The sequence below is a fragment of the Anabas testudineus genome, chromosome 9 (genome assembly GCF_900324465.2).
Source record: "Anabas testudineus chromosome 9, fAnaTes1.2, whole genome shotgun sequence".
In the NCBI taxonomy this organism is placed as follows: domain Eukaryota; kingdom Metazoa; phylum Chordata; class Actinopteri; order Anabantiformes; family Anabantidae; genus Anabas; species Anabas testudineus.
In genome coordinates this window covers 5,740,572-5,766,557 of record NC_046618.1, presented here as the reverse complement: position 1 = coordinate 5,766,557, position 25,986 = coordinate 5,740,572, and the positions used below count along the sequence as shown (strand labels likewise).

At 41.5% G+C, this 25,986-nt stretch overlaps 7 protein-coding genes across 9 annotated transcripts; 2 read left to right on the top strand and 5 right to left on the bottom strand.

Moving 5' to 3' along the window:
* Positions 1 to 11: 11 nt before the first annotated feature.
* Positions 12 to 2,488, bottom strand: si:ch211-170d8.2 (uncharacterized protein LOC571755 homolog). The gene is made up of 3 exons (XM_026343939.1): positions 1,588 to 2,488; positions 701 to 845; positions 12 to 571 (listed from the first exon to the last, which is right to left on the bottom strand). The coding sequence occupies exons 1-3, from the start codon at positions 2,009 to 2,011 to the stop codon at positions 226 to 228; spliced, it is 915 nt and encodes a 304-aa protein (XP_026199724.1). The 5' UTR covers positions 2,012 to 2,488; the 3' UTR covers positions 12 to 225.
* A 72-nt stretch (positions 2,489 to 2,560) lies between these two features.
* hps4 (HPS4 biogenesis of lysosomal organelles complex 3 subunit 2) lies at positions 2,561 to 8,175 on the bottom strand. Its single transcript, XM_026343937.1, has 12 exons — positions 7,877 to 8,175; positions 7,424 to 7,514; positions 7,134 to 7,277; positions 6,918 to 7,025; positions 6,517 to 6,633; positions 5,925 to 6,019; positions 5,759 to 5,831; positions 5,211 to 5,335; positions 4,370 to 5,057; positions 3,967 to 4,093; positions 3,703 to 3,814; positions 2,561 to 3,401 (listed from the first exon to the last, which is right to left on the bottom strand). The coding sequence occupies exons 1-12, from the start codon at positions 7,906 to 7,908 to the stop codon at positions 3,230 to 3,232; spliced, it is 1,884 nt and encodes a 627-aa protein (XP_026199722.1). The 5' UTR covers positions 7,909 to 8,175; the 3' UTR covers positions 2,561 to 3,229.
* Positions 8,176 to 9,168: 993 nt separating this feature from the next.
* si:ch211-107p11.3 lies at positions 9,169 to 12,430 on the bottom strand. The gene is made up of 7 exons (XM_026342568.1): positions 11,827 to 12,430; positions 11,569 to 11,743; positions 11,378 to 11,448; positions 11,119 to 11,292; positions 10,938 to 11,035; positions 10,789 to 10,860; positions 9,169 to 10,647 (listed from the first exon to the last, which is right to left on the bottom strand). Exons 1-7 carry the CDS (start codon positions 11,840 to 11,842, stop codon positions 10,504 to 10,506), a joined length of 750 nt encoding a protein of 249 aa, XP_026198353.1. The 5' UTR covers positions 11,843 to 12,430; the 3' UTR covers positions 9,169 to 10,503.
* Positions 12,431 to 13,131: 701 nt separating this feature from the next.
* LOC113150141 (cytochrome c oxidase subunit 6A, mitochondrial) lies at positions 13,132 to 14,561 on the bottom strand. The gene is made up of 3 exons (XM_026342527.1): positions 14,413 to 14,561; positions 13,541 to 13,677; positions 13,132 to 13,432 (listed from the first exon to the last, which is right to left on the bottom strand). Exons 1-3 carry the CDS (start codon positions 14,516 to 14,518, stop codon positions 13,346 to 13,348), a joined length of 330 nt encoding a protein of 109 aa, XP_026198312.1. The 5' UTR covers positions 14,519 to 14,561; the 3' UTR covers positions 13,132 to 13,345.
* Positions 14,562 to 15,257: 696 nt separating this feature from the next.
* On the top strand, positions 15,258 to 17,335 carry asgrl1 (asialoglycoprotein receptor-like 1). 2 transcript variants are annotated; one of them, XM_026343542.1, is made up of 8 exons: positions 15,258 to 15,328; positions 15,840 to 15,937; positions 16,034 to 16,117; positions 16,206 to 16,292; positions 16,379 to 16,429; positions 16,515 to 16,654; positions 16,789 to 16,904; positions 17,001 to 17,335. In XM_026343542.1, the coding sequence occupies exons 2-8, from the start codon at positions 15,844 to 15,846 to the stop codon at positions 17,152 to 17,154; spliced, it is 726 nt and encodes a 241-aa protein (XP_026199327.1). In that variant the 5' UTR covers positions 15,258 to 15,328; positions 15,840 to 15,843; the 3' UTR covers positions 17,155 to 17,335. The 2 variants fall into 2 exon arrangements, with proteins under 2 accessions (XP_026199327.1, XP_026199326.1); XM_026343541.1 differs by having other exon boundaries at positions 15,272 to 15,328; positions 15,860 to 15,937.
* A 1,214-nt stretch (positions 17,336 to 18,549) lies between these two features.
* On the top strand, positions 18,550 to 19,926 carry pla2g1b (phospholipase A2, group IB (pancreas)). Its single transcript, XM_026344070.1, has 4 exons — positions 18,550 to 18,627; positions 18,758 to 18,914; positions 19,030 to 19,157; positions 19,651 to 19,926. The coding sequence occupies exons 1-4, from the start codon at positions 18,588 to 18,590 to the stop codon at positions 19,770 to 19,772; spliced, it is 447 nt and encodes a 148-aa protein (XP_026199855.1). The 5' UTR covers positions 18,550 to 18,587; the 3' UTR covers positions 19,773 to 19,926.
* A 238-nt stretch (positions 19,927 to 20,164) lies between these two features.
* prkab1b (protein kinase, AMP-activated, beta 1 non-catalytic subunit, b) lies at positions 20,165 to 24,652 on the bottom strand. 2 transcript variants are annotated; one of them, XM_026344068.1, is made up of 9 exons: positions 24,635 to 24,652; positions 23,155 to 23,289; positions 22,837 to 23,003; positions 21,378 to 21,547; positions 21,197 to 21,290; positions 20,978 to 21,089; positions 20,677 to 20,810; positions 20,519 to 20,587; positions 20,165 to 20,439 (listed from the first exon to the last, which is right to left on the bottom strand). In XM_026344068.1, exons 3-9 carry the CDS (start codon positions 22,981 to 22,983, stop codon positions 20,362 to 20,364), a joined length of 804 nt encoding a protein of 267 aa, XP_026199853.1. In that variant the 5' UTR covers positions 22,984 to 23,003; positions 23,155 to 23,289; positions 24,635 to 24,652; the 3' UTR covers positions 20,165 to 20,361. The 2 variants fall into 2 exon arrangements, with proteins under 2 accessions (XP_026199853.1, XP_026199852.1); XM_026344067.1 differs by lacking the exon at positions 24,635 to 24,652 and adding an exon at positions 23,388 to 23,473.
* Positions 24,653 to 25,986: the final 1,334 nt, after the last annotated feature.

Genomic DNA, 25,986 nt, shown 5'->3' with positions numbered 1-25,986 from the left:
TCACTGTTTGGTCGAGTTTTAATAACCAAATAATGAATCCATAAACTTAACGTATATCATATTCACTATTTACATATTTAGATATATATTTCACACAAGATATTATTATAAATTAACACATTTGATAATGAAGTGCATAATTCCCTCCTGAATATTCAATATTAAAAAAAAAAAGAAAAAGTAATCCTGCATGCCAGGTGTTTTCAGTCCAGTCTCAGTGTGGCTTCATCTGTAGTACACAGCCAAGAAAGGTGTGTGTGAGAGATGAACGTCACCAGTTCTGCAGGACACCCCTGATCCAGCCCGACTGCAGTCCAGGACCAAGCCCAGCTCCGTAGCAGGCAGCATGTCGTCAACCCCATCCCCCCACACATCACCATCAGTGTCCTGCAGAGCATGAGGAGCGGGCTTTTCCCCTGGTGGATCCCCCCTGGAAGAAAACACCACCCGCCGCATGTTCATCAAGCCTGGACCCCTTCTGGCACCACCTGCCGCCTCCTGCAGACTCTGGAAGAGGAACAGCAAATCCACTCTCAGCTCCAGCGTGTTTCCTCGTGACCACAAACTGTACCTAAGACAGTCACAGAGAGAGAGCACGATTACAACATCACATCAAGGCTTTGTTAGTGGTCCTGAAGGCCTTTAGACTGATGACTGAAATCAAAAGTATAGATCAAAGGCATACAGTAGAGGTTTTTACCTTGTAGGAAGGTTGCGCTTCGCCATGAAAGGAAGCACTGGTCTGATGTCCAGATGTTGAGGGTTGTTAAGTTGCAGGTGAATCTCAGCTCTCATGACAGTCAATGATAAAATCTCCTTAGTGAGAAGAAACTCCACATCTGTGTCTGAGGAGGAGAAAGAGGAAAGGCAGTCAAGAGTGTGTCAGTCACAATGGGGTTTAAACCAACAGTTGCATTTCCTGTGACAGAGCGGCGCACACACACACACACACACACACACACACACATTCATGTCAGGTTCCATTCTGATAAATCCCACGGATCAGAAAAGAGCCTTCACCACAGAGGTGATGTTTTCACTCCTAATACCTTGTTAATCTGTCAGCAGGATAGCTCATCAATTCTTGGAGGGGACATTAAGCCAGCTAAAACTCATTTGTATGCAGATAACAGGGCCCTCTATACAGCTGCATTAATCAAGCCACTGAAGGGCTCCAAGCTGCTTTTCAAGCACATCAGCTTTCACCTCTACAGCTACAGTGCCAGAGGACGTTCCTGCACAGTGCCACTCCTTCAGCACCATTTTTCTTTGCATATGTCCACCCCCACCCCAAAAAACTTGCTATTTTGATAATTGATCATTGCAATTGTTCAGCAATCATCTGGACGGATAAACACCGTAATACAACCATGTCCACAGCTGAACTTTAAAAAAAAATAAACCATCTCTCTGCTTAATTGCACCTAAAGTTTTGAAGTCACTAAGCGGTGGAGCGTCTGCCAGGCCTTGTGGAGACATCACTTCTTTGGGTTATTGCCCTAAATAGAATTAACGTCACGGAAATAAACCTGCGATTCATCATAACCAGTGGATTAGTTCAGCTGGATGTAGCTGATTTAGTCTTACCTCCCCTCAAGCGGCCTTGAATCCCTTTTACGCTTCTGCAGCTCAGTCCTTCCTGGCAGCAGTGGTAAACCCGTCGGACAAAGTTGAAAAGAGGTTTTCCTGGAAAGACCAGGCCCTGAGACGCTCCACGGGAAAAGGGGCGAACGCGAAGCTGCAGCACTGTGGCGTTAACCTCCGGAGCACGTTGTGCGTTTTCCAGCCAGGGTGCAGCCAGCTCGGCGCATCGCTCCCGGTGGCTCTCCGCCATCCCGCGCCTCCAGCGCCTCGACGCGTCCGTGCGTAAAGTTGATCCAGAGGCTTCATCTGCAGTTCTCGTCAGGTGTGACACAAATGCCGGCGAGTTTACAGCGCGACCATATACTCCAATGTCAGCTGTCATCAAGGGAAGAACTAGAGCAATCCACACGCAATGCGAGGAGGCCATAGTGAGAGGTCTAAATCCTTAACTGTGCGTCTCCAGTGATGACAAGCGAGCAGCTTCACTTTGGTGCCAACTCTCCAAATTTTCCGTCCGGCGAGTTTGGTCGGCTTCCTTTAAACCCCACCGACAATGGGGACATCTTCCCACTTAGAATTTGAATCCTGACCCTCTTTACAGACCCGCCCCTCTTTTTGTCGGTGCCCATTGGCCCCCCGCTGCTTCCTTTCAATGCACCTGCATAATGAGGCGCCCCAAAGAGCGCCGACCCCGTCTATTCAAATTCAGCTACTTAGCTAATGACTCTAATTACTCCACATTTGGACCATCAAGAGCGATCTTATTTACAACACATGTGGCACAGAAGTGTTCAGACAAAACATTTTTATGGACACAGCCTGGCGCACGTCCTCGTTCAGTGGTCCCGAAACGAGGCATTAAGAGCTTTAGGCGAAAAAACAATGAGGATTTGCGGGGTCACATGCAGGCCGCTCATAAAGCCGTGCTCCTGTGGTTTTAAACAAGCATTTACAAAAGTCACATAAGACTCAAGGCTGACAGAATCATGTATTCATTTAATTTCCAGTACCAGTGCACTACAGTGTCTCAGTGAACCTCAGTAAAGCAAAGCTTTAAATACATTTTTCAACAAACCACATGAAAACAGCAGATCTATTGGTCAAACAGTTAAAGGCTCTCCTTGTTGATTTAAAATAAATATGCATCTTTATTTAAAAAAAAACAACAATATCAGATTGTTTTATATATGTGTGCAATAAACCAACAACGTTTTGCATCCTGTGCAGAAAAGACATAACTGTGTATAACTGCACTAAAATGATTTAATCTCGCTTTAGTCTCAACTTCCTATTAATTGACATATTTGCTGAATTAGGCATGTGACCTTACAGGAAATATCTGTGAAGTGGAAAGTTTGCGAATAGCTTGAGGCATGTAAAGAGAAAGTTAGAAGAGCAAAACATTACAGTAGTATATATAGTTACATTACATAGAAGCAAAAGATAGAGAAACGTGCAGTGTGTGGCAATAACTGAACCTGTGACTAAACCCCACTAACCTTCTGTCACAGCAAATCCATAGTTACAATAGAAATTTATGAAGATGCTAAATTCTGCTGTGAAGCAGAAGCTTTACATTTTCAGGTTACTCACAGGACCGCTCTTCATATTTTACCAAAATACAGTTCCTCACGTTGCTTTAGAGTCAGAGCAGATTAACTCCATGTTTCAGTAGTCTGTGTCTGGCCTTGCTGGGCAGAGAGAAAGCACTGTCCTGGTGGTTAGGGATGCCCGAGTTCCTCAGTGATCCCCCGTGCTGCTGGAAGTAAGTCTCGTGAGCCACGCTGCTGGTTCCATACACAGCAGCACCAGCACTCCTGCCATGAAAATGACACAGGTATTTACATTTCAAGCACGTGAAATGAAGGCACACAGCAGAAAAGATCCGAGTGACATCATAAAAAAAAAACAAAAAAAACAAGCACAGCAACAAGAGACAGGTTTTTTCTTTGTCAGTTGTTGGGAGTGTGATCTCTGCAGGCAGAGGAAGAACATGTAGCATTAGTGGCCTGTGATGACGATGAAGTAACAGATACAACCCCCACCCCCGACTCTTACTCGAGGAGCCATGAAAGACACGAGAAAACCCCCCAACCACCAAGTCGCTGCCATACTGACCTGATAATAGCCTCCTGCAGAGTTTCAGTGTTACAGAAATGCGAGTGAAGAAGTGATGTGGCTCTGACAAAAGGATGTTCTGGGGCTACTCCTGGTTGACCAGACAGGTTGGCTGCACAGACACACAACAGTGGCACATTAACCTAGACGGGCATGTCTGCTGCACAAAGGAATGCTGATCACAGCCTTACTAATTAGCCATTAGCTCATGCAAAGACAAGTTAGAGAGAGTCAAAGCAGACGTGAGTATTATGAGGTCCCTACTTGTCAATGTGCTCTGAATTCGGTCAAAATGGGCAAAGATGTAGGGTCCTGGAGCACCTGGGGCCCCTGGAGAGATGGTTCTTAGATGGGCCTCCAGTCCATTGAGCGATGCCAGGCTGCTGTGATACTGCGTACAAAAATGCAGAGCTGACAGGCTGACAACCATATATTAACATTACAAAGGCAAATTAGTGCACTCGTGTACTTATACACCAGGAGAACTGACTTGATTACTCTGTTGTTTTGGATTCAGATTCTAATGATGCTGGAATTAAGAGGTAGACATTGTAATGTATTACATGATCTGTGCCAGTGAGTTTCTTTTTGTTCTAGAGAAAACGTGTGACAATATAGCAAAGTTTAAAGAAGTTCGTTTTTTAGAAAAGTTACTTCTGGTTCTCACCACTTCCTCCATAGAAGCTGTGTCAGTCAAAAAGTGAGGCTCCACCAGCAGAGCCAGCACCAGGCTCTTCACCCTGTGGAGGTACAGCGTCATGGGGATGAGTGGACTCTCCTCTGGGTTGTCAAAAGCACCAGAGCAAAGAGTGGGATCTTGCTGCGGCTCGCAGCTTTGTGGACCCTCACAGCCAGCCGCACCATCTCCCACCTCCTCCTTACTGTCATGAGACTCCTCCTTTCCAGACTCAACCCCTCTGATGTCAAATGTCACCTCACAAGCTGCATCTCTATCTCCATCTCTTCCATCTCCGTTGAGGTGGAAATTGTCTTCACACACTGAACTGTCTTCTTCGCTACGTATCCGGCTGCCTCTTTCTGCACTGCTGTGAAAACTGTGATAATATGACTCCTCCAGTGCCTCTTCCTCAGCCTCCTGGGTGTTTTCTCCATTTGAGAACGAAGGCTCGACAGACTGTGGCAGGGGATTAAGTGGATCAGTGGTGCTCTGTGATGGAGCTGGGATAAACACCAAGTTATCTGATTCTGACAAGCAGGGGCTGAAGGATATCTTCTGAGGAGACTGGATGGAATCTGGATCAGTCGAATCCGACTCTGTGGAGACCATGTCAGATAAAGTTCTCGACAGCCGGGTGTTCTTTGGAGGAGCGCCTTTGTGTGGAGTAGAATGGGAACTGCAGGGTGAAAAAACAGTTTGAGATGGTTGGAATTTCCTGGAAATGTTACTCAAGACAATAAAGCTTCTTGACTTGACTTGACTCAAGCATGATGTTTTAAGAAGCGTTCACTAGTCGGTGTAGGTGAAGCTTAGGGAGGGAAAACACTACCTGAATTCTTTGTCAACAGCAGCAGACTGCAGGTACTGGAGTTCAGACACGGTCAGGAACACTGTAGTGGAGCTGACAGAACTGCCAAATGAGCTCGAGGTGCTTGGCCCATTTGAACTGTTGGACTAAATCGAAATGGAAAAAAAAAACTGTTCAATGTTTTGAGAAATATTTGTAGTGAGAGTTAAATGAGAAGATTAATTCCAATTCCAAAACTGTACATACAAAACTGTACTGAGGAGCACCTTAGTCTAAAAGAAAACAATAAATATTTGGGTAAAATACTTTCATTAGCAAGTCAAATTTTAATGATACTGTTGCAGAAAAAGGACCAACGGTTAATAATCGAGGCAAACTTATTAGAGGGAAAACTGAGCAATCTTAATAAACACACTCCTATCATGTGATTAAAATGTTTGAGGGGGAGGGGAGGTGAAAGTAGTTCAAATTAATGTGGGTTCAAGTTCTCATTAAAATAAAAGTTTTATTATTTCAATGATTTAGTTAAAGAAGTAGTTTAGTCATTTGGAGTAAATGTCACGTCCTACCTGGGAGTATGTTTCACTCTCATGAACCATGACCTTCATTGTGAGCTCTGGAGACATTTGCGTGCTTACAACTCTGTGAATAAAAAGTAGAAAAGTCTAGTTTGTGCTGTTTACAAAAATGATCCTGCTAAAAGGTGGAGGCTGTAGAAAAGTCAACCTAGCCTACCTCCCTCTGAAGAGAATACAGCCTGCTAACACTAGAGGGCAGCGCTGACAGGCCTGAAGAATGAGGGCAGCTTTTAGCAGCAGAAGTGGGTCAACCTGAGGAAAAAGGATCAATAAACTGTATTGTCAATTACATTGAATTGTATAATATTCAGTTTTTAAATATCTAAACTAAAATAACATGTTATAAAAACTTTATTAGTTCAATCCTTATACTAAGAACCATGTGAATGTTGCGATATCATATAAAGTGGTTATATCATCATCATGTAACAGACAATGGAATTTAACATGATGTAAAAAATAAAAATGTAGAACTGTTTTACACTGTAATGTAACTTTTCAGGTGGCTAATGGGACAAATTATCCAGCAATTACTTCAATCAGTTTTTACATGTTTAAATATATTCTTCAGGTACAATGAAGCAAGAAATAAAAAAAAATAAGCAGAAATATGCATATAGTGTTTGTTAAAACACAGGGCTTACACAACAGCACAGCACGTTGCAACATATCCTGTCTGTTACCACCTATCTGTAGTAGCAGCATTAGAAAGGCTGCTGCAGTTTGCTCAGACAACTGTTTGTACATACGTTAGTTGAGTCAATGGTTTTCAAGCAGCTGAAGATGTGCTGAAGCTCGGAGGATCCGGACTGCAGGTGTGAGAGGTACTGCGCCCATCGAGCAGCCAAAGTTTCCCGATTGTGAAGCTACAGAGCAAAACAAAGTTCAAATTACAGTTTGCAGGGAGACACATACTGTGTGACTGGATTCAAAACTTGTCATGCTATATTGTTTCTCTTTTATTGGCATGTTGGTTTTCACCTTGTGTTCACAAAACATTTGTAGTAAATATTCAGCACTACTTGTTACTTTTGTCTGTGTTTTGATGCCAACAAATGTCCTTCTTAAAAACTCTTGCAGGACATATCAGACTTACGTCTGAATATATGCAAGACTACTGCAGGAGTACGGACACAACTTCAGACTGTACCTGGTAGCTCTGTCGGACAGACCCATTGTAGAAACAAAAGAGGTTTATTAGCTGATCCAGGAGCTCGCAGACACTGATGGTGGGGACGTCCGCTGAGCAGCTCAGAGCCTGAAAGGGGCAGGAAAGGAACACAGCCCCAAAGATAACCATCAAGGTCTCATGTTCAGATCAAAACAAGACAGAAACATCTTGAAAAGCTGCTGTGAATGTGCTTACCCACAAGAAGTCATTTTCCATGTGGATTGCATATTTGCTGTGGCGTAGCCTCAGTATGCGAACAGGAGAGGAGGAAAGCTCAGAGACACAGCGGCTCACGCCAGCAAGCTGTCCACAGAGCAGCTCCTGCTTATCTAAAGGCGTCTGACCGAAATACACAGGAAAAGGGTTCACTTTAAAATATACACATGCAAACAAGCACCGGCTCATCAGTATCATACTCAACATACATCCACCCGCAATATGACCAAATTTCAAATAGCAAAACTTTGTGAGTTTGTGAGTGAGACCTCTTCAGGATAGAAGTAGCAGATTCCATCTCTGGTGGGGTCACCCTCTCCTCTGACCTTAGATCCATCATAGAGGAAGAAATAATGACACCTGCAAAATAAATACACAATTCAACAATTCAATGGCCAAAAGGGCTAAAATATGACCACAGATTTCAGGGCAGTATAATTGGTCTCCACAGACAGAAGAGTCATGAAGAGTTAATATAACTTAGTTATAAGACATACGAGTGTTGACTGTCTTAGATGATTCATATTCTATAAAAGTATCAATTCTGAATGAAGCACGTTGGGAACAGCAGGTTTAGTTAACAGTACAGCCATCTTAGGAGCTGGAGGACCTCAAGGATCTGACAGAGTAAATATAAGAATTTGCATTTGCAGCTACCAGCGCTCAGAGTTCACCTGTTTCTGCAGGAAACTGAACGAGGACTTGGTCTCAGCTGATCTCACCTTCTTGATTGCGGCGTCATATGGTCAGCCATCACACACAGAGAAAGAAAGATCCTCAGTTATCTGGGATCCATGTATTTCCACCTCAGCCGGCTGCAAAAGGGAGAACCGAGTATTTCAGCTGCGACTCCGCAGTAGACGCTTCAACACTTCCGCAGTTAGCATCGAGGAGCTTCACATATTAAACCAGGACGACGATGAGAGCTGTCTCAGCCACTGTTGATGTGCGTTTCACCAGTTCCAGGGTTTGACAGGGTCGCTGCCACTTGAGGAATGCAGGTCACACACGTAGTGGAAGTCATGTGAAAGTACGGCGAGCTCACTGGGACAAACTAGGTCAACATTCACAAGTACGACACAAAACCATCAGCCCGAAGGTGGTAAAAATACACAAATACACCGCCCGAGTACAAGTACTATTTAATTTGAGGCAGTTGATTTATTCAATCAACAGATTTACATACAGATCAAAAGTAAACAATTACAACAAATACAATTTATAGTAACTTATTTATCATTTAAACTAACTTAGGCTGTATAGTAACAGGTGGTTACTCCCTATACTACATAAGAAAGTATTAGTTAGTACTTATAAATGGACTAAATTAGGTATGTGATTAAGTAAAAAGTGATTTAAAATGGAAATACTCAAGTACTCTACTTAATTAGGCCTACAGTTACTTATTGCCACTTGTGATTTTAGTCAAGTAAAAGTGTCCCTAACTCGAGCAACTGTAGTGGTGTTGTAAGTCTGAAATGTCAGTGTCTAACATTAGACTGATGTAGTTTTACAGCTAAAGACAACTCAGGTGAACTACACCTGTAGGGGGGTGGAGCTATGCCACAGGTGCGCAGGGCGCGGGAAAAGGGACGAGGCTGCGTCCAATAGACAGCTAGGTGAAGCCTGCGCGTGAGGGTGTGTATCCCCCTGTTTCCTTTTTTTATAATTATAATGTGCATTCTAACTACTTTGTTAAATTTTAACTATTCAATCCTCAAAGTTGTGGCCTTAATTTTATGTATTTCATAAAAAAAAACGTGTAAAACAAATAGTACTTTCGTCTGTTGGCTCTTTGCTGGATATATTAGGAACCTGGACACAGTGTCCTACTGATATTGTGTTTTTATAGCAGGCTACATATTTTGCCCGTTATATTATATTTACATCACAAGAATTATAGTAATAAACTGCGAGGAAAGCACAATACAATGACACGAAAGTCATGTCATGGTGATATTAATGATCAATAGTATGCTTAAAAAAATCAAGCTTCACTGTTCGTTGGCTTTGTAAACAGAAATCCAGTTTTCGGTGCTCGATTGCTGATGGCTTCAGGTGCTGGCCGTGACCGCGCACATTCCCGCCAGCCAATGACTGCGTTAAAGCTCGGTCAAACTGGAGTCTGCTGCTCATCAGAGACATCTGGAGACATGTCCCATCTATTCTGAGGTCAGAGTACAGGTTTATATCCCGCATCAAATTTACTCTTTGAAAGAAAACGTGTACTGTAATAAATGGTGAGTCCCTCCGCCATTTTGAATGTATCCAGTCCTCCGTGCGTGAGGTGCGGACGAGGAGCGGGCACAGTTCAGATCAGGGTTTCTTTACTCTGGTGGCTTCATTGAACTACAAGACAAAGCGCATTCTTAAACAGATCCACGCTATTTCAGTCGGACGTTTTCAATAATCCACATTTCCACATGTTATCCACAACAGTTTTTTTTAAACACATCATTTACTAGTGTTTTATTGTTTGAATTTTAGTAGCTGTATACAAATAAAACTGAGAAATGTCTCCAAGACAAATAAAAAAATACAAATAACAAAGATGTAGTGGAATAAATAATAGATCAGAAGCAATATAAACATGATTAATCCCGAGGAGTTGACAGTTTAATTTTAGTATTACACCTTAATTTAAGCTGCGAAACTCAGTGCTGTTTCTCTTTCAAGTAGACAAATTGAAAAGAAACACAAAGCCGATCAATAAATACATTTAAGTTGTCCAACTGTCTCCTAAAAAATAAAAACACAACAATAAAACATTACTCATCTGATGCAGATGTAAGTGTGTGATGTCCTCAAATTACTGTAAAGTCATTTGATTCATTTCAAATCCAGTGTGTAGGAACACAGAGCAAACACAAACCAAAAGGTATGCAGAGAATCAACAGGGTCTCCATCCAGAAAATCAGTTTCACAAACCTCCTTTTGTGAATCCTCACTGTACCTTAAACCCACTTAGGGACATCTTACTTCTGGAAAAGTGTGAATGATGATGATGTAGATTTCAGTACTTGCACAGTCTGAGGATCACAGTAGCAGGCGTTCGTTGTGCTGTTGCATGTGTACAGTTGTACAGAGCTTTACTGCAACAGTGAGAAAAGGTCTGACATATTGTTTGCCATCTTACCCAACCTAATAGCAGAACTGCAATAACAAGAGACAGTGCTGCCACCACTGCTGTAAACAATACACACATCACCCCCCATGAGGTACAGGCAACAAGAGTCATTTTCATCATTTTTCATCATTTAACATTATAGTGATGTTGCATAGGGGGTGTTTTGTTCACTGTCAGTCAAATATTGCTTTCAGATAATATAATAGAAGGATAACTACATGATCACATCAGCTGCTTATCAAGTAACAGGATTTCTTTTTCTAACTTCCTTATTTTAAGTGCTCTGTATGCCATCTGTTGGTCACGGTTCTCTATCTCCTTTTTGAGGTAACAGCAGTAAAGGGTCCTTATGTCTTCTGTCTGTCTCTGCAAAAGAAATGGATGATAATATAATTAATTATGCAGTGCTTGGAAGGACACTCAAAGATGCGTTACATACATTTGAACAGTACATGTGCTCATATTGTCACCATAGCATCACTGACAGTGATGACATGCTGACCTCACCTCTGCACTTCTCCCACCAGCTGCAGCACATGCTGAGTTGGGTCTGTCCTGGAACGTGCTATTGTGCACATCCTACAGAAAAAAAAGTCCAAATCCTAAGTAATAAAAGACAAAAGCTTCCAAACTGCCTTTTTTTTACAAGCTCTTACCCCTTCAAAATGTGCATCGCTGACATCCGTCTCATCACTGCTCAAGCTCTCTGGTTCAGTCTTTGGAACAGGGAGGAGTAGGACCGGATGGCCCGACACTGTAGTGGTGGGAGAATAATCAAATAAAGCTACGTGATAAGTTCCACAAGAAGAAGAGAAGATTAAGAATACCTACACTTACCACTAATAAAAGAGTTGTCAGATCCTGTCACTGCAGGAATACAAGCAGCCCCAGGCAGGATCTCCATTCTCAGCCTGCTGTCTTTGTGCTGCAGCACATCCTCCTCAGCAGAGGTCAGCGATGGGGTTGCTGACCCCCCCTCATTCCTCATCACCTCAGCCTTTCTTCTTTTTGCTAAATAATGATCACAGATCACAGAATTAAAATACATCCCGGACATTGCACAATTGAAGACTTAGACTTGCAATAGTGAGGCTACCTGTTTGCACAATATTTTTATGTTTGACTTTTACTTGCTGCCACGTCCTTTTGTAGCCACTGTCCGAAACCCTGGAATATATTTTGAAAACATGTCAGCAAAGGCTGCATTATTATACAGTTAATTTATGTAGACATTTGAGTTTTAAGGTCAGTTAATTATGTTTGATTTATAAGCATATGTTTTCTTACGCATTTATTTTATCAGCAATCCTCTGCCAGGCCTCCTCTCTCAATTTAGAGGCGCTGGTAGTGTTGGATTTGGCTGTCAATATTTCTCTTTCCTCTTCATACAACTTCAAAATTAGTTCCTGCTCTTTAGAACTGAAAAAATGTGCCCTCTCGTGTTTCTTCATCATCTGGAAATCTATAAAAACGTAAAAAGACAGGAAGTGTACATTTAAAATAGTTCTGATTTGGTATAGTTTATTATGAACAAGGTCTCCTCACCTCTGTCTGTATTCATGAGCTGTGATCCGGTTATCGGCGTGCGATTGGTTTCTTCTTTATGACAAAGCGTGTGCACGCAGTTATCCGAGATGTTTCAATGCTAGATTTAGTAATCAAATCGTAATCTACGGCCGTGAAACGCAACAGACCCGAGTTTAATCAGTGCGTCAGCTGGTTACCACACGCGTCACGTATAAAAAACTGTCTAGGTGATGGAAACGAAGAAAAGATAACCGGTGTCAAGAAGCTGGATATCAGCGAGCTTTGTTAACCCAGGATTTTCTAATTCGGCTTAAAGCGCGTTCACATAAAAGGGGTGGAGTCTGTCACAGGGAGCGAGTGACGTGTAGCTCAGTGTCCCACCAGCTATTAACCTGTTGTACCGCTCAGTCTGCGCTCAGGTGCACTGACCGATGTTGTTTTGTGCAATAATACACAAGAGCGCGGTCTGTGTTCATGTTACAGCTGGGTCAACAAACATTAGAAACCTGGAAACATTTAGAGTTGACTGAAAGACATTCAATTTACTATAGCCCAGTTCTGTCAGCATCACTTGCTCTACTTGTGCTGTCATTTGATGACATCTTGCCAGTCTGTACCTGTATTTGTCCTTATATTATATTTCTCATACGTTTATGACTCCAGATGTTGTATTTTGTGTATTTTTCAAAGAATAATAAACTGAGGTCTAATGTCTTGAATAATGACTTCTGGTGATGTTAACATTTTCATTTGTTTAATAATCTTAAATACTTTGTACCCTTTGTCTAATATTATGTTCTGACTTTTTAACATCCATCCATGCACTGCTATCTAATCTAATTGTATTTTTCATGCCTGGCTTGAGAAATCTTTAAGAAGTCAAGTATGCTTTCATGGGTATAAGATGTGTCCTTTTCAAACAAGATATTTTGACATACAACAGTAAGAAATGCATGGATGTAAACAATATTAACAATGGTTCAATTTCAATTGGCTGCTTCAGTTTAAATGGCCAGTGAGACACCTACACAAGATAACTGAGAAATCATTATCAGTAACACCTGTGCCTTTTCTTTTATATAATGTTAAATGTTAAAATATCTGCCAAGGAAAAGGCATATTTTGCTTCAAGTGTTATGATCTTCTTTTATCAAGAATAGTTTTGTGTAATGATCAACAAAATATATAATTAGCATGGGATACAATACAGACTGTGGTGTGAGCTCATAGTAGTGAGAAAAAGCACTATGTGAATCACCTGTATGTTTGGACAAGGTCTGCAATACAAATCACATTACATCAACATACAGAAGAAAAAAAACATGAGGTAAGTTACTTTATTTAATTCAATTTAAGCAGACATTTTGTTTAATGGTCCAAAGTAAAGGAACTGTTGTTTAAGGTGCCCCATGTCAAGAGCACAGAGGTAAACACCAAAAATTAAAACAGTAAACTGTGAATGGGAGTGTGGTCCAGTAACAGCCGTTGAAGGAAGACTGGTCCCCGTGCCAGTTAGGAGGTCTGAAGAGAGAGTTTACTAATGATGACTCTCATAGCCGTCAGGAAGTGCATTCACATGTGGGTTGTGGAAAAGGGTTTTGTTTCCATCTCCCCAAGGGAAACGCTGTAAGAATTAACATGATAAATAAAGCATCACAAGTCAAACTACTGAATAATGTTGCACTTCAGACATTTCGGGAGGTGAATCATTTAAATTATATAAAAGTCAGACCTTGCTGCGAATGCGCAGGTGGGTGTAAGGGATGAACTCTGGCTGCTCGTGGCTATGCTCTTTCAAGAACGTGTTTAACATGCACACTGCAACGCCAGGCAAGGCAACCACAAAAGTGAGAATCTTCCATGTCTTGGCTGGAAGAGAAAGACAATAATGATTAGTGTATTAAACAAACCAATTATACATCCAAACAGGGACTGTTGGGGCAGGAATGAAATCGATCTTTAGGTGCAAGATTAAATTTCGAGAGTTTCGGTATCTGTTGTAAATCTAAACCCAACAAGATATTTATATATGTGGCTAGAAGACTTTGCACTACCACCTGAAGTTCAGCATATCTAAAATGTATAGATATCCGATCTAACTTACAGTTCCTACATAAAGTATGCAGAGGATTGAAGTATTGAGCTGATAACCTACACATTTTACAGCTGAGACTTGCTGTTAAAGTGTTGCCAATTATACTGTGATGGAGAGTTAGAGTCAATCTCTCACCTCCGAGTTAAAGCTGCAACAAATACGAGTAACATTACACCTCGAGCTGACTTCACACTGTACGTTTTAGTTTGCAGGTCGCCTTGTTAATGGCACTGCTTCACTTTAAATCAATGTAAATAACGAACTCTAGTAAAGTAAATCTTCACTAAAACCTAATAAGTTATTATATTAGCGTTGACAGGGTGAAATGTCAGGTTAATCAGTCTGAAGGACGACATTTTGGATAGCTTTTTCTTCGATCTCAATGACGTTAAGCTAATGCTAACACAGCTAACGCTAGCTCAGCAAGGTCACTGTTTCCAACATACCAAGCTGTCGAAAACAAACCCCGCACTAAATACGGCCGCCTTACGACGAGGTGCTTCAATTACCTGCATCCTCGCCGTGTCCCCGACCAGCCGCCGCAGAGAGCTGACGCCGGGTCTGGGTCAAAGCAGACCTCAGCAACACCTGAGAGAAGCGTCCGAGAGCCGCCATTTTCCTTTCTGAGAGACGCACAGACCGGAAGCACTTTGTAGAGAGGAGTCACGTGGGGGGCACACAGCGATGACGTCATTAGCGCGGGACGACCTCAGAAAACAAACCCGTCAAATAAACAACCAGCAAAACAGATCTGCTTCATTGTTTTGTTATTAACTCCACGTTGTTTCCTTTTTATGAATATTAACACACACCTTGAGTATTGTGCTGAAAAAACAGACGAGATCTCTGGAAAGTGCAAGTTATTTAAACAGCTGTGTTGGAAAGTTAGTAATTTCAGCTTGTATCTAAAGAAAAGCGAGAATTGACACAGAGTGAGCATTAATAGAGGATTAATACAGGATCATGAGGGTCAACATAGGAAAACCAATAAAATAGTTTTATTATATATTTATATATTATATTTTTTTCTTGATAAATAATGTAAAATCTTAAAGTATCTAAAATGTGTCCAAACTTTCTGATACCTGGTCACAGGAAGACACTCAAAATATACTGGGACCCACTCAGGGATGAAGAAGTCTGTTTTCACTTGCACACATATGCACTGACAAAATGACTGAAAGGAAAATAAATTAATTCTCCAGGTAAAGATCATGGTTAGAGAATAGGACAAACTCTCAAACGGTTTCCATCTCTTTTTATGGCAAACTAAACAGCTACAGATAGGTGAGAGAATAATTCAGCCGCTTATTAAAAACACCTGTGAGGTTGAAATTCTGAAGTGTTTCTCTTTAAAGGGGAGGACGTTCTGTCTTTTCATGGTCAGAGTCCAACCAAAAAGATTCAGAGATCTGCCAGATGAAGGTGAGTGATAAATGTGCACTTTATTAGCAGCACCTCTCTGTTTCTTCTTCAAATGTCTTTGTTATGTGACTTTCAGAATTTAGAGAATGTCTAGAAATGTGCATTTATCAGTGTGTTATGCATGTTCAAATTAATTATACAGTGAACAGTCAGGATATCAGAGACGACAATGCTTTTATGCTGTCATTTAAATGACAGCATTAAATTACAGTATTTGGTAAGACTGGCTCATATTTGTGTATTATACAGCATATAATGGCAGAAGTTTGTTTATTGAGTCATTAATCGTTAACATATTTGGTCTGAAAACAAATAAGGGAGATTTGAGTGCCCCCTTATTTGCCGTTGCACAATGAGACTCATAATTTGTCAGTGGATAATGAATGAATAGTTTAATTCTTAAGAATGAGCTTTTCTAGACTACAAATAAAAATTTCATATTAATGCAGTCAGAATGAATACAATTTAGCAACGGCAGCATAAAAGAGCATAGAAAAATCACTTCCTCCAGGTCAATGTGGTCTCTTTCAGTAATGGAACCTCAGTATCACCACTTTGGCTCGTCTGATAACATCTCCCATGAAGAGCGCAAAATAATGAAACAGCCAAGTAAGGCATGCAGATCATTTGATTTTAATTCCTGTTTCAGATTTTCGCCACAGAGTATCATAGACTGTGACTAAACATGTTTGTCAATGCTTGTAGCTATGAAGAGGCTGGTGGAGTTTGTCCTCTACAGCGTCCTGGTGCTGCTGTTGTTAATCCTGCTGATGGTCACTGGGATAAGATGTACGATTTTAGACATTAAAAAGTGATATTGATTTATTCTTACATGTTCATTCCCTCATCCTTCAGTGTAACCATTTTATTATTTAAGTCTCCCAATTAAACAAAGATATCACTGACATCAAGCTTCGCCTTGAGCAAGTCAGCAGTGGAGATAAAACACCATCGTCCAATCCAGGTAAGAATTATGCAATGATGCAACCATACAACTGAGGCCATCTATTAAAAGTGCTTTTTCCTTTTGGTTGTCTTCCCAAACTGAAGAGGCGGTAACTGCAAAGGAGGTCTACTTCCAGAAACTTGTTCCAGTTAGAGGTAAAAACTTCAGTATCAGTAGAAACAGAATCGGGTGCTTCTCCCAGGCAGCCTGTATCACTTCTTTTAATCTTCAATAAACCAGGAGCATGTAGGGACGGATGGGTATCTTTTCAGAGAAGCTGCTACTTGCTGTCCACCATCGCTCTGACTTGGAGCAAAGCGGAGGAGCAGTGTCGAACACATGGAGGACACCTGGTGGTTCTGAACAATGTGGAGGAGCTGGTGAGGTTTAGGTTTCCTCCACTTTGTTTCAGTGGATCCATCAACCGGCTATGATTGTACTCAGGACTGTGATAACAAGAGAATGAGAAGTCACAAAAGGCTTAATAATTATCAGTTGCTATTTTTATTTCTAGGATTATCTCTCAAAAATCGTTGAACTCAGATACAACTACTGGATTGGACTTGTGGAGCGAGAACATGAGGGGCACTGGAGCTGGGTGGATGGAACTGACTTCAATTCAACCCCAGTGTAAGACGAGCACAAAACAAATGTTTTAGAAGGGAAGTCATCACTGTGTGTGACACTGTGTACGTGACTTCTCCTCCTTCACCTGTTTGTGTACAGTTTCTGGGACAAAGGTCAGCCGGATGATTGGGACTACAGAGAGAACGGAGAGGACTGCGGACAGATACATGCTTCTGCTAGACGCAAACGCAAGATGTGGAACGATGCAGACTGTAACCTGGTGTACCAGTACATCTGTGAAACCAGGCTGTGAGAGACAGTGAACGCCTCTGAGTCGCTGAACCCCACGACAGCCTGGTTCAATTCAGACTAATTTCACTTTATATTCACAGTTAAAAGGGGCTAAAAGTTGCATAACCTGCACATTTGTGGTGTTGAAAATAAAACAATGCATGTAATTATACTGTTTTCCTATATAATAAAGACACACTGTTTAGCACACATATCATTGTGTCCCTCTGTTCACTTACCAAATAACGATAATCTATTATTTAATCTAAAATCTAAGAATAAAAAACATGAGTCCATCAGAATTTCCCAAAATCTCAGGTGTCATCTTTAAAGACATCAAGCAAATTTTCACATCTACAGAAGAAACTGGCTCCAGGGAATTTCAGGCCTTGCGCCTTGCGTCACAAAGAGACTTGAATTGTTAATTATTATTATTATTGCTGATTAATTTTCACTCACTAATGGATTTCAGCTCTAAAGATCAATTAACATAGAAAAACATATAACCCCATTACGAATGACGGCTTCACCACATGCTTTAGTGCATTGACCAGCACAAACAAAGACGCCCTTCACTTCCAAAGTTTGAGGTTTCTGAAAAACCTTAACAGATAAAGCTGAATGTATCTTCATGCTACTTTAGGCAAGTCCGAACACAAATTTTCATTGACATGGGGATGTACTGTGTTTGGGGACACGAAGATCAGCATATGCAACATTAACATAACTCTACAAATGCCAGCCCACTGCAGCGGCAGCTCTTCAGATCCGCTTTGCAGGTGAAGACGTGGCTAAAAGAGAGGCGGCTCATATTGATCAGTGGCCAAGAGTTACCCACTCTCTCCACATTATGCAATGTACATATATAAAAATCACACACACACTGTATACAACTGTGCATAACATAATAATATTTGCATAAGTATGCACATAAACAAATGCCTCTTCTACATATTTGGTTCATTTTTCTTCTCATGTTGTATGGGACACTGCTCCCTTTTGTCTTAAAATAAACATGCGCAGCAGCAACACATGGGAACTCTGCAAGTGTTTACACAGCTGTGTATTGGAGGGTTATTGTAATTTTTATTTATTTTTTCTTAAATAAATAAAAAAACGCACCTGGCTGGTTACAGAGAGATCAGTAAATATTTGATATGGGACATGTAAAAAGTCAAAACAAAAAGAAAAACTGAAAACACAAACATATCAATTATTGTAACGAAACGCAAATATATACTGTATATCTCATTAACAGAGAAACTGACAGAGGATTGAGATTGACAGTTCTTGACTGAGATATTTCACACCACTGGAATAATGTTGCTCTCACTCTGATTACATAATTGAGCAGCTACGCCTCACTTGAAGCTCACACCCCCTTGTTTTCCTCTTATCTCCAGTCTTCTTTAAAAGCAGACTGCGCAAAACCATTGGGTTCCTTTAACTGAAGCCATGAATCCGACAGCTCCTCTTCTGCTGCTGCTCCTCACAGGTAGGACTGTAAAAACCGTCGATATGTATCAATGCTTTACATTAAGTTACTGTAATAAATGCTTTGTGAGGTTTTCTTTAACCTTCCAGAGTACTGTTATGAGTTTGGCTGCCTCGCATGTCTTTATTAGCTGCTGTGGTTGGTGGTGCTCTGCTGCCAAAGGCCATGTGGCAGTTTGGGGAGACCATCCAGTGTGCCCAGCCTGGTGTTAACCCTCTACTCTATAACAATTACGGCTGCTGGTGCGGCCTGGGGGGATCAGGAACCCCTCGAGATGACGTGGACATGTAAGAAGCAATCAATGCCCCAATTTCAGTTTTCCAGTTGTCATTTTTTCAGTGAAAGAAATTTGGGATTTCCTTTTTTTTTCCAAATGTGCACCTTTTCCTCCTGTTTCCTTAGGTGCTGTAAAGTTCATGACAAATGCTACGAAACAAGCAGAAAGACTCCTGGATGCACAGCCGTCGCGGACCTTCCCTACGTCCTGGTTTATGCATTCACCTGCTCAAATCAAAAAGTGTCCTGCTCAGGTGAGATGGGGACTGAGATCATTTTTACACATCAAATTCATACTAACTTCAGAACTTTTCCTAGACAAGACCTGGATATGAAATGTTGACACTGGTCAAAACAATACAGCAGCACAGTTTAATGTTGATTGTGCCAATTTAAGACACCTCTGCACTGACACACACACACACACACACACACACACACACACACACACACACACACACACAAACACAGACACCATTTCAGTTGCCATTACTGAATGTAAAAATAGCTTATAATAATAACTTGTAGTCCAGTGTGTGTGTTGGTAGTCTTACACCTGTGTTTAGACTAAGAGACTAAGGTTTGGTTCCCACTTTGGCGTTCCTACTACAAACAAATACTGTTGTAGTACAGTGCCACTGGCACTTAGAGCATGATGCCATTTGCATGATGCTCCAAGTGTGCTTCACATTTTGCTAATATGCAGAAGTTATCCACTCATTCTCCGACTCCACTGTGTCTCTACAGCTGCCAACAACAAGTGCCAGGCTGCTGTGTGCGAGTGTGATCGGGTGGCAGCTCACTGCTTTGCTCAGACCAAATACAACCCTGAAAACAAGAACCTGGATCCCAAAGTCCATTGTGTCTGAACTGAAGTTATACATTCCTCTAAAAAATAAAACAGAGTGGTGCATTTGGAACAAATTTGTTTTCAATGTTTTTAATGCATCATTAGGATTCTTCAACAAAAGTCTGGTTTTGTGCACAAGCACCAGTTGATAATAAAGGAATTTGATTTGTAAAGTTGTGTTCTAGTTGAGTTTTAACCTCCACATGACCATGTGTGTGTTTGCTCCCATATGGAGAGTTTATATAATAGGGGCTGCTGGTGTGCTCACCTTACATAACATTTTTTTTTTCCATTCACAGTTTTCCATACAATCGACTAAATATGGAAAACATTTTAATTGTGCTGTCAAAAATCAGTTGACGGCTTTACTCAACCAGCGTCGACATCACCTGTTTACAAAACTGGATGAAGTAAAGTTACAATCACTTTATTTCTTTATTGGTCTCTTTTTTGTTGTTGTTTTCTGATATAAAGACAGAAGCTTAAGGTTGTAGTTATGTTATGTTTGGGACAGAAAGTGCCGACATTGTGCAGCAACTAAAGCATGTAAAACATAGACAGTAATAATACAGTTTTTTGTATTAGAGACTTGATCATGGCTTCGTGGATTATATGGGCTTGTACAGAAGAGTGGTCACATACTTCTTTTTGTAGCGGTGTGTTGCACTGAGAACCATGACGCCATCCTAAAACACAATTAGAACGATGGTATTTAGATACAGGTGTTAAATCAAAAAGCTCTTACCTAGCAGGAAGGTTAATTACCTTGATGGAGAGGGCGTACAGGTGATTGAGCATCACGTGGTTAGGCTCTGGGAGCAGCGTCGGATCACACTGACGAGGATTGAGAGAGACGGTGACTTTTACTAAACTGTATGCTGTGGTACACGGCGCAGGTATTTCAGCGTCAGGCCCGTACTTACAGAGACACCTGTGTCCTTGTTGAGCAGCACTTGCAGCAGATGAGGAGGTAAGATGGGAGGCTGTCTGATCTTGTCTTCTGACTTGATTACATATGCATCCTGCTGGTAGGGGCCGGGAGGGGAACTGGACAAGTCTGGGAATGATCACAGTTTTAACAGAGATTCATTTAAAAACAATAAAATAGACACAAGCCCTCGAGGTCCACATGTTAGCAAACGTCAGTCTACTTAAAAAGAAATTGTAACCGAAACTTTGGTCGTCTCAAAGCAGCTCTAAATGATTTCATGCGTGTGTGAGCACCTGAGAAGCCTGAATCCTGCGAGTCGACCTTGAGGGCATCAAAGACTTCAAAGTCAGTTCTCTTCACTTGGATAACATTATTGACTGTTCCCGTTTTAGACGTCATCACAGACTGCAGTGGCATGTAAAAAGAAGTTTGACTGAGTTATTAGAAAACACAGATATCCATTTGTAGCAGCAGTGTAAATAAGAGCACATCAGTGATACGGTTTCTCTCACCCCTGTAGGATCCAAAGTCCACTGACCATCTACACAAAACTTATACTGGTGCTCTCCCTCCGGCAGGTCCACTATAGCCACAAAGTTGTTTTGACTGGATTTGAGAGACAATTGTCACATATTCATCAGCAAACTCAGTTCAAGTAAGATCTTGCAAAGCATCCTGCGTCAGTCAAGCTACCTTCTGTTGAGCGGGATCTTGGTGGTCCAGTTGTTAAAAGAGCCCGAGACGAAGACGTCCTTGGCGGCTCCCGACCATCTGAACACAGTGGGTCTGGCCTGGGCTGGGTTTTTGCTGTTACTCTCCAGGTCCTGCTGCCAGGCCAGAAATTCCTGCATTTCCTGAGGAGCCTGGACATGATGATGTAATCACTGTATTGTTGCCATGTTAATGAGAACATCTTCAGCCTCTTCCTCTGTTCAACAACACAACACTTCCTGACTGGACAAAGTGAGCTGAAGATGGAGCTGACTGGTTTGTGTGCAGTTCTGGAAAATGTATGGTAGGTTTTTTACAAGCTCTCTCTGTCCATTGTATGTCAATATTAACAAGCAGCATATGTACAGATCTGAACCTGTCAGCTAAATATATTAGCTACAGCCAAGCTTTGGAAAATGTTCCTAGTAAGAAATTATTTGAAAACGGTTACACAGGGAATCATTAATTTAAAATAGTCATAATAGTTTAAGTTAATATGGATTCATGTTTAGTGTTTTATTGTAAGTGTGCGTTGCTGGATAAATGCTTAAACTGAGGCGTTTTGCTGCTACTAATTAAAAGAATCGTGTTCACACGAAGGAGTTTAGCTTCAAATATCTTTAATTCATTAATGAATTGAGGATTTAGGCTCAATTGAAATTTCAATTGACACCAAAAACTGGACGTCAGCCAGTAAAAATTTCTAGAGGCCAATTACGAGCTGTACTGTTGAAAACATGGTTTCAAGTGAGTCCTTATGGGAGGCTGATTTTTTTAATACTCCTGCTGAAAAGGGAGACGGGAAAGAAATAACAAGAAGCCTTCTTCATTACCTGATGTGCAGGACAGCATCACATCAGTTAAACCTACCACCAGCATCTGGACATGATGATTTGAGCAGTTTGTACTCTATTTACTCTAATTTAAGAAAGGAAAGCCGAACCTTTGTTTTCTGGAAACTACTGAAAGTCTGACTGTTTACTGAGAGGAGCTTCCAGTTCATCTATCTGCTGTGACCGCCAGCTGTTTTACTAATCATACCAAGTTTTACTTGAAAATGACTTTGCAGAGACTTTAAGCCTTTTCTTTGTGTGACACTGCAACTGCACAAAGGTGGAACTGTTTTGTAAACACTTCACCTCACTGCTTTCAGAAAACTAGGCGTTTTGTTTAAAGGAATTAAACAAATTACACATCACATTATCTTCTTTGAAAGACACGTTTGCTCTCTGTGTGTCCATGTTTTTTTATTTTTACATGATATGAAAATCCAATGCCCTTTTGCGTCTCTCAGATTTCACATAACAGTGCTTCATCTGAAAACATGCCACTGGTTTTAAATATTTATGGCTCATAAAAGCTCAGTGTGAGTGATTGTGATCTGTTGCTCATCAAGATTCAAATGTTCAAACCAAGTCTTGGTATCAACTTGTCGTTTTACCTTTGCGTCTTCTCTTTGGAAGAGGTCTGCGTCCTCCGTGCTGTCCATCAGGATCTTGGGACGTGCATCTTTCCCTCCTTGCTGTCCGTCTCTGTATGACCTCTCACCCTGACCCCCGCCGGACCTGTCGCTGCTGCTGTTCCCCATCCTGGTGGCAGCAAACACCGCTAGACACACAGCAAGATCGAGTCAGCATCCTTTTACGCACCGGAGGCGCCAGGGGGGTCCTTCAAAGAGTCCACTGCTCCGCTAGGAAACACGGACTGTGTATGCTGTGTGATTGTAAACAGTATTTAAGTCCACATGATGAACACCCACCTCTGTGTTGTCAGCTGAGGTTTATCACAGGGAGCTCTCTGCTCTAATGCGCATTTGTTTGTGGCGTCTGTCTGTGAAAGCGTCCGATCGTCGTCGCAGTTTCCGTCTTTGGACTGGAGAAGTTCTGGTCCCGGACTGAAACACACATGAGTCGGTGCAGTCACAGACCCACACACACACTAAACACACATTAAACACACACTAAACACACATTAAACACACACTAAACACACATTAAACACTGATGAACGGGGTTTCTTTCTGCGTCTCTGGGCTCAGATCCTCATTTAGTAGAAACCTCAGTAAACACACCTCTTCCGGCTCCTGTGTGCGCTCCTCGACCTCAGGCCGAGTTTTTAACCCGACTGTCGCCATCTAACGTTAATGAAATCACATGAGTATTAAAGCTGATGGAAACAGAGCATGGAGGAGGGAACTGGAGGAAACCAACCATTAAAGGACGAACAACGGTGGAAATGAAGCACAAAACACACGGGAACACACGAAAAAGTGAAAGTTGGAGTAATCAGTGGGGTTTAATACGAGGGTCGCGGTCCGCCAATCAGTCGCACGTTAAATACAAAGGTCCAGAAAAAAATAAACAGGAAAAGTAACTTATTTCCAACTGATAACATTATAGCTAAATATCATATTAACATAATGGCTCAGGTTCTCAGGTAGCTTATTTACTTGTGCCACCTTCTTCCATAAATTGTAAGGGTTTGTAAAAGTTGTGTTTAGTCCCTAAAGCAGCTGTTAAAACTCCCTGTGGTCCCAGGATCTACAGACTAACTCAGCTGAAAGTCCTAAAGAACTACATTACCCAGAATGCACTTCACCTCTGTATTAAAGTTTGAGCTCCTGTCACGGTTAGTGTGACTTCAGATGAGCTGAACCCACTGACAGCTATATTCTGGACTGGCTTATACCGGGTGACCTGACAGTGCCCTTGTGCTGTATCACATCTGATTTCTCTGAGGCGTTCCCACAGCCATTTGGTTTCACATAATTCAGATATCTGAAGCCTGTAACTCAAAATTACAAACCAGAGTCGTTCATTTATAGTAAGAACAGTCACTCTTTTACTACTTTACACAATTTTAGCCACATTATTCCTCCCTGAAAAGGCAGCAGTAGTGTACGGACTGTTCTTCAATGTGCCATGTCATCATTTATTGTCCATTAGTGACTACTACAGCTGTTTGTGCTCCTTTTCAAACCCATACACAATTGCGTCTAATTAAGTGCTTGGAAGCCATGATCATTATCTAAACCTAATTAGTTCTTCTGCCTTAACCTGGTATGCTCCTTGTCGTTGTAACCATGACAACAAAGGTCCTGTGCACCGTAACACACTACTTAGCTCGTGATAAGAGTCAACCAAACCGACTAGGAGGTGGAGTAAGGCCCTGGTAACCCCCAACTATAATCCTGATGAAAATGACCCATTATCAGGGAAACGACATGCACTCACTGTTACCATGGGTTTAGTATTTTCTTCATAGCGATGCAAGGCCTCGGTCTGCCAACATCTGTTAAACACAAAAAGAAACAAAACCGCATTTAAAACGCAGCAAAAAACATGGAACCATGGTTTAAACAACAAAAATATCAAACTTTCATTTTAAACGTGTTGTCTGTCTATCCAGTCATTTTCCACAGCTTGTTTATCTTCAGGTCAAAGTCCTGTTCCTAGCAACTGGGGTCACAAGGATCACAAGTCATGCGCTGAGGTCAAATGCAGGTACATGTAGGGAATTTAAAAACACTTTCACAAAGATAAGTTGATGATGCCATTTTCTCTATAACTGGGTTGCTGCATCACTGCCTGAACATTATATCATCTATTTTTACTCTCTTAACTGTGTTAATATTAAATATCCGAGTATATGATCCCTCAGACTCATCAAATTGCAACAGGTGTCAAAGACGGGTGTAAACTGCGGCCAGTTGGAATCAGATCTCCCACAAATATTGTCATGAAATAGTGTGTCGACCGCCATTTTGTATTATTATATTACTTATATACTAATTTTTACCAGACCATCCTATGTGAAAGTAGTAAAAGTACTATTTTTATTTGATATTTTATTTGTACAATATGCACAACAGATTTCAAAGAACCATGATTTATTAACAATTAATATTTGATATTAACGACACACTGTAGTGTAGCATACTGGCATGTCAATCTCACTTTTCATCAGTGAGATCACTGGTAGGATCCCCCAGACTCTGCCCCCACTTGACTGGCTGACCCAGTTTCACCTCCTCTACACTTCTGCCTCCTCCCTGTCCTCTAAAAGTCACACCGTGTCCTGTAACAGAAAATGTTTCTTGAAATGTTTTCATGGATCACATTTCTGGTGTGTTTATAGTCCTGCTCATCATAACTCTTTTGTGCCTATAGAGTGAATAGACGTCAATTCCCTTATCAATGAGAAACAGTGGATTTCTGTGCCCACATGTCTCATTATACACAGCTAGAATGAGGCAACAGCTGCTGTTGCTGCTCACATCACTTGAAGTATCTTCTGTTGTAGCTATTCAACACACATATGAAGAAACTCCAAGCCTCCACCATCCTATAACTCACCAGCAGAGAGAAAACCAGTGCCACCATATTGATGGGCCATGCTGACAGACGCAGGTGAACACGGCCAGACACAGATGGTTCCTCAGAGGGAGGATCTCCTGAGCCTCCCCGTTCTTCATGAGATCAGAGCTGCCGTCCAGCGAGGGCTTGGTGTTCACGACCGGCTGCAGCTTTCCCCCAAGACAGTGAAAGCAGAGAGGCGAAGCAACAGAGCCGAGACGCTGCGAGAGTGGAAG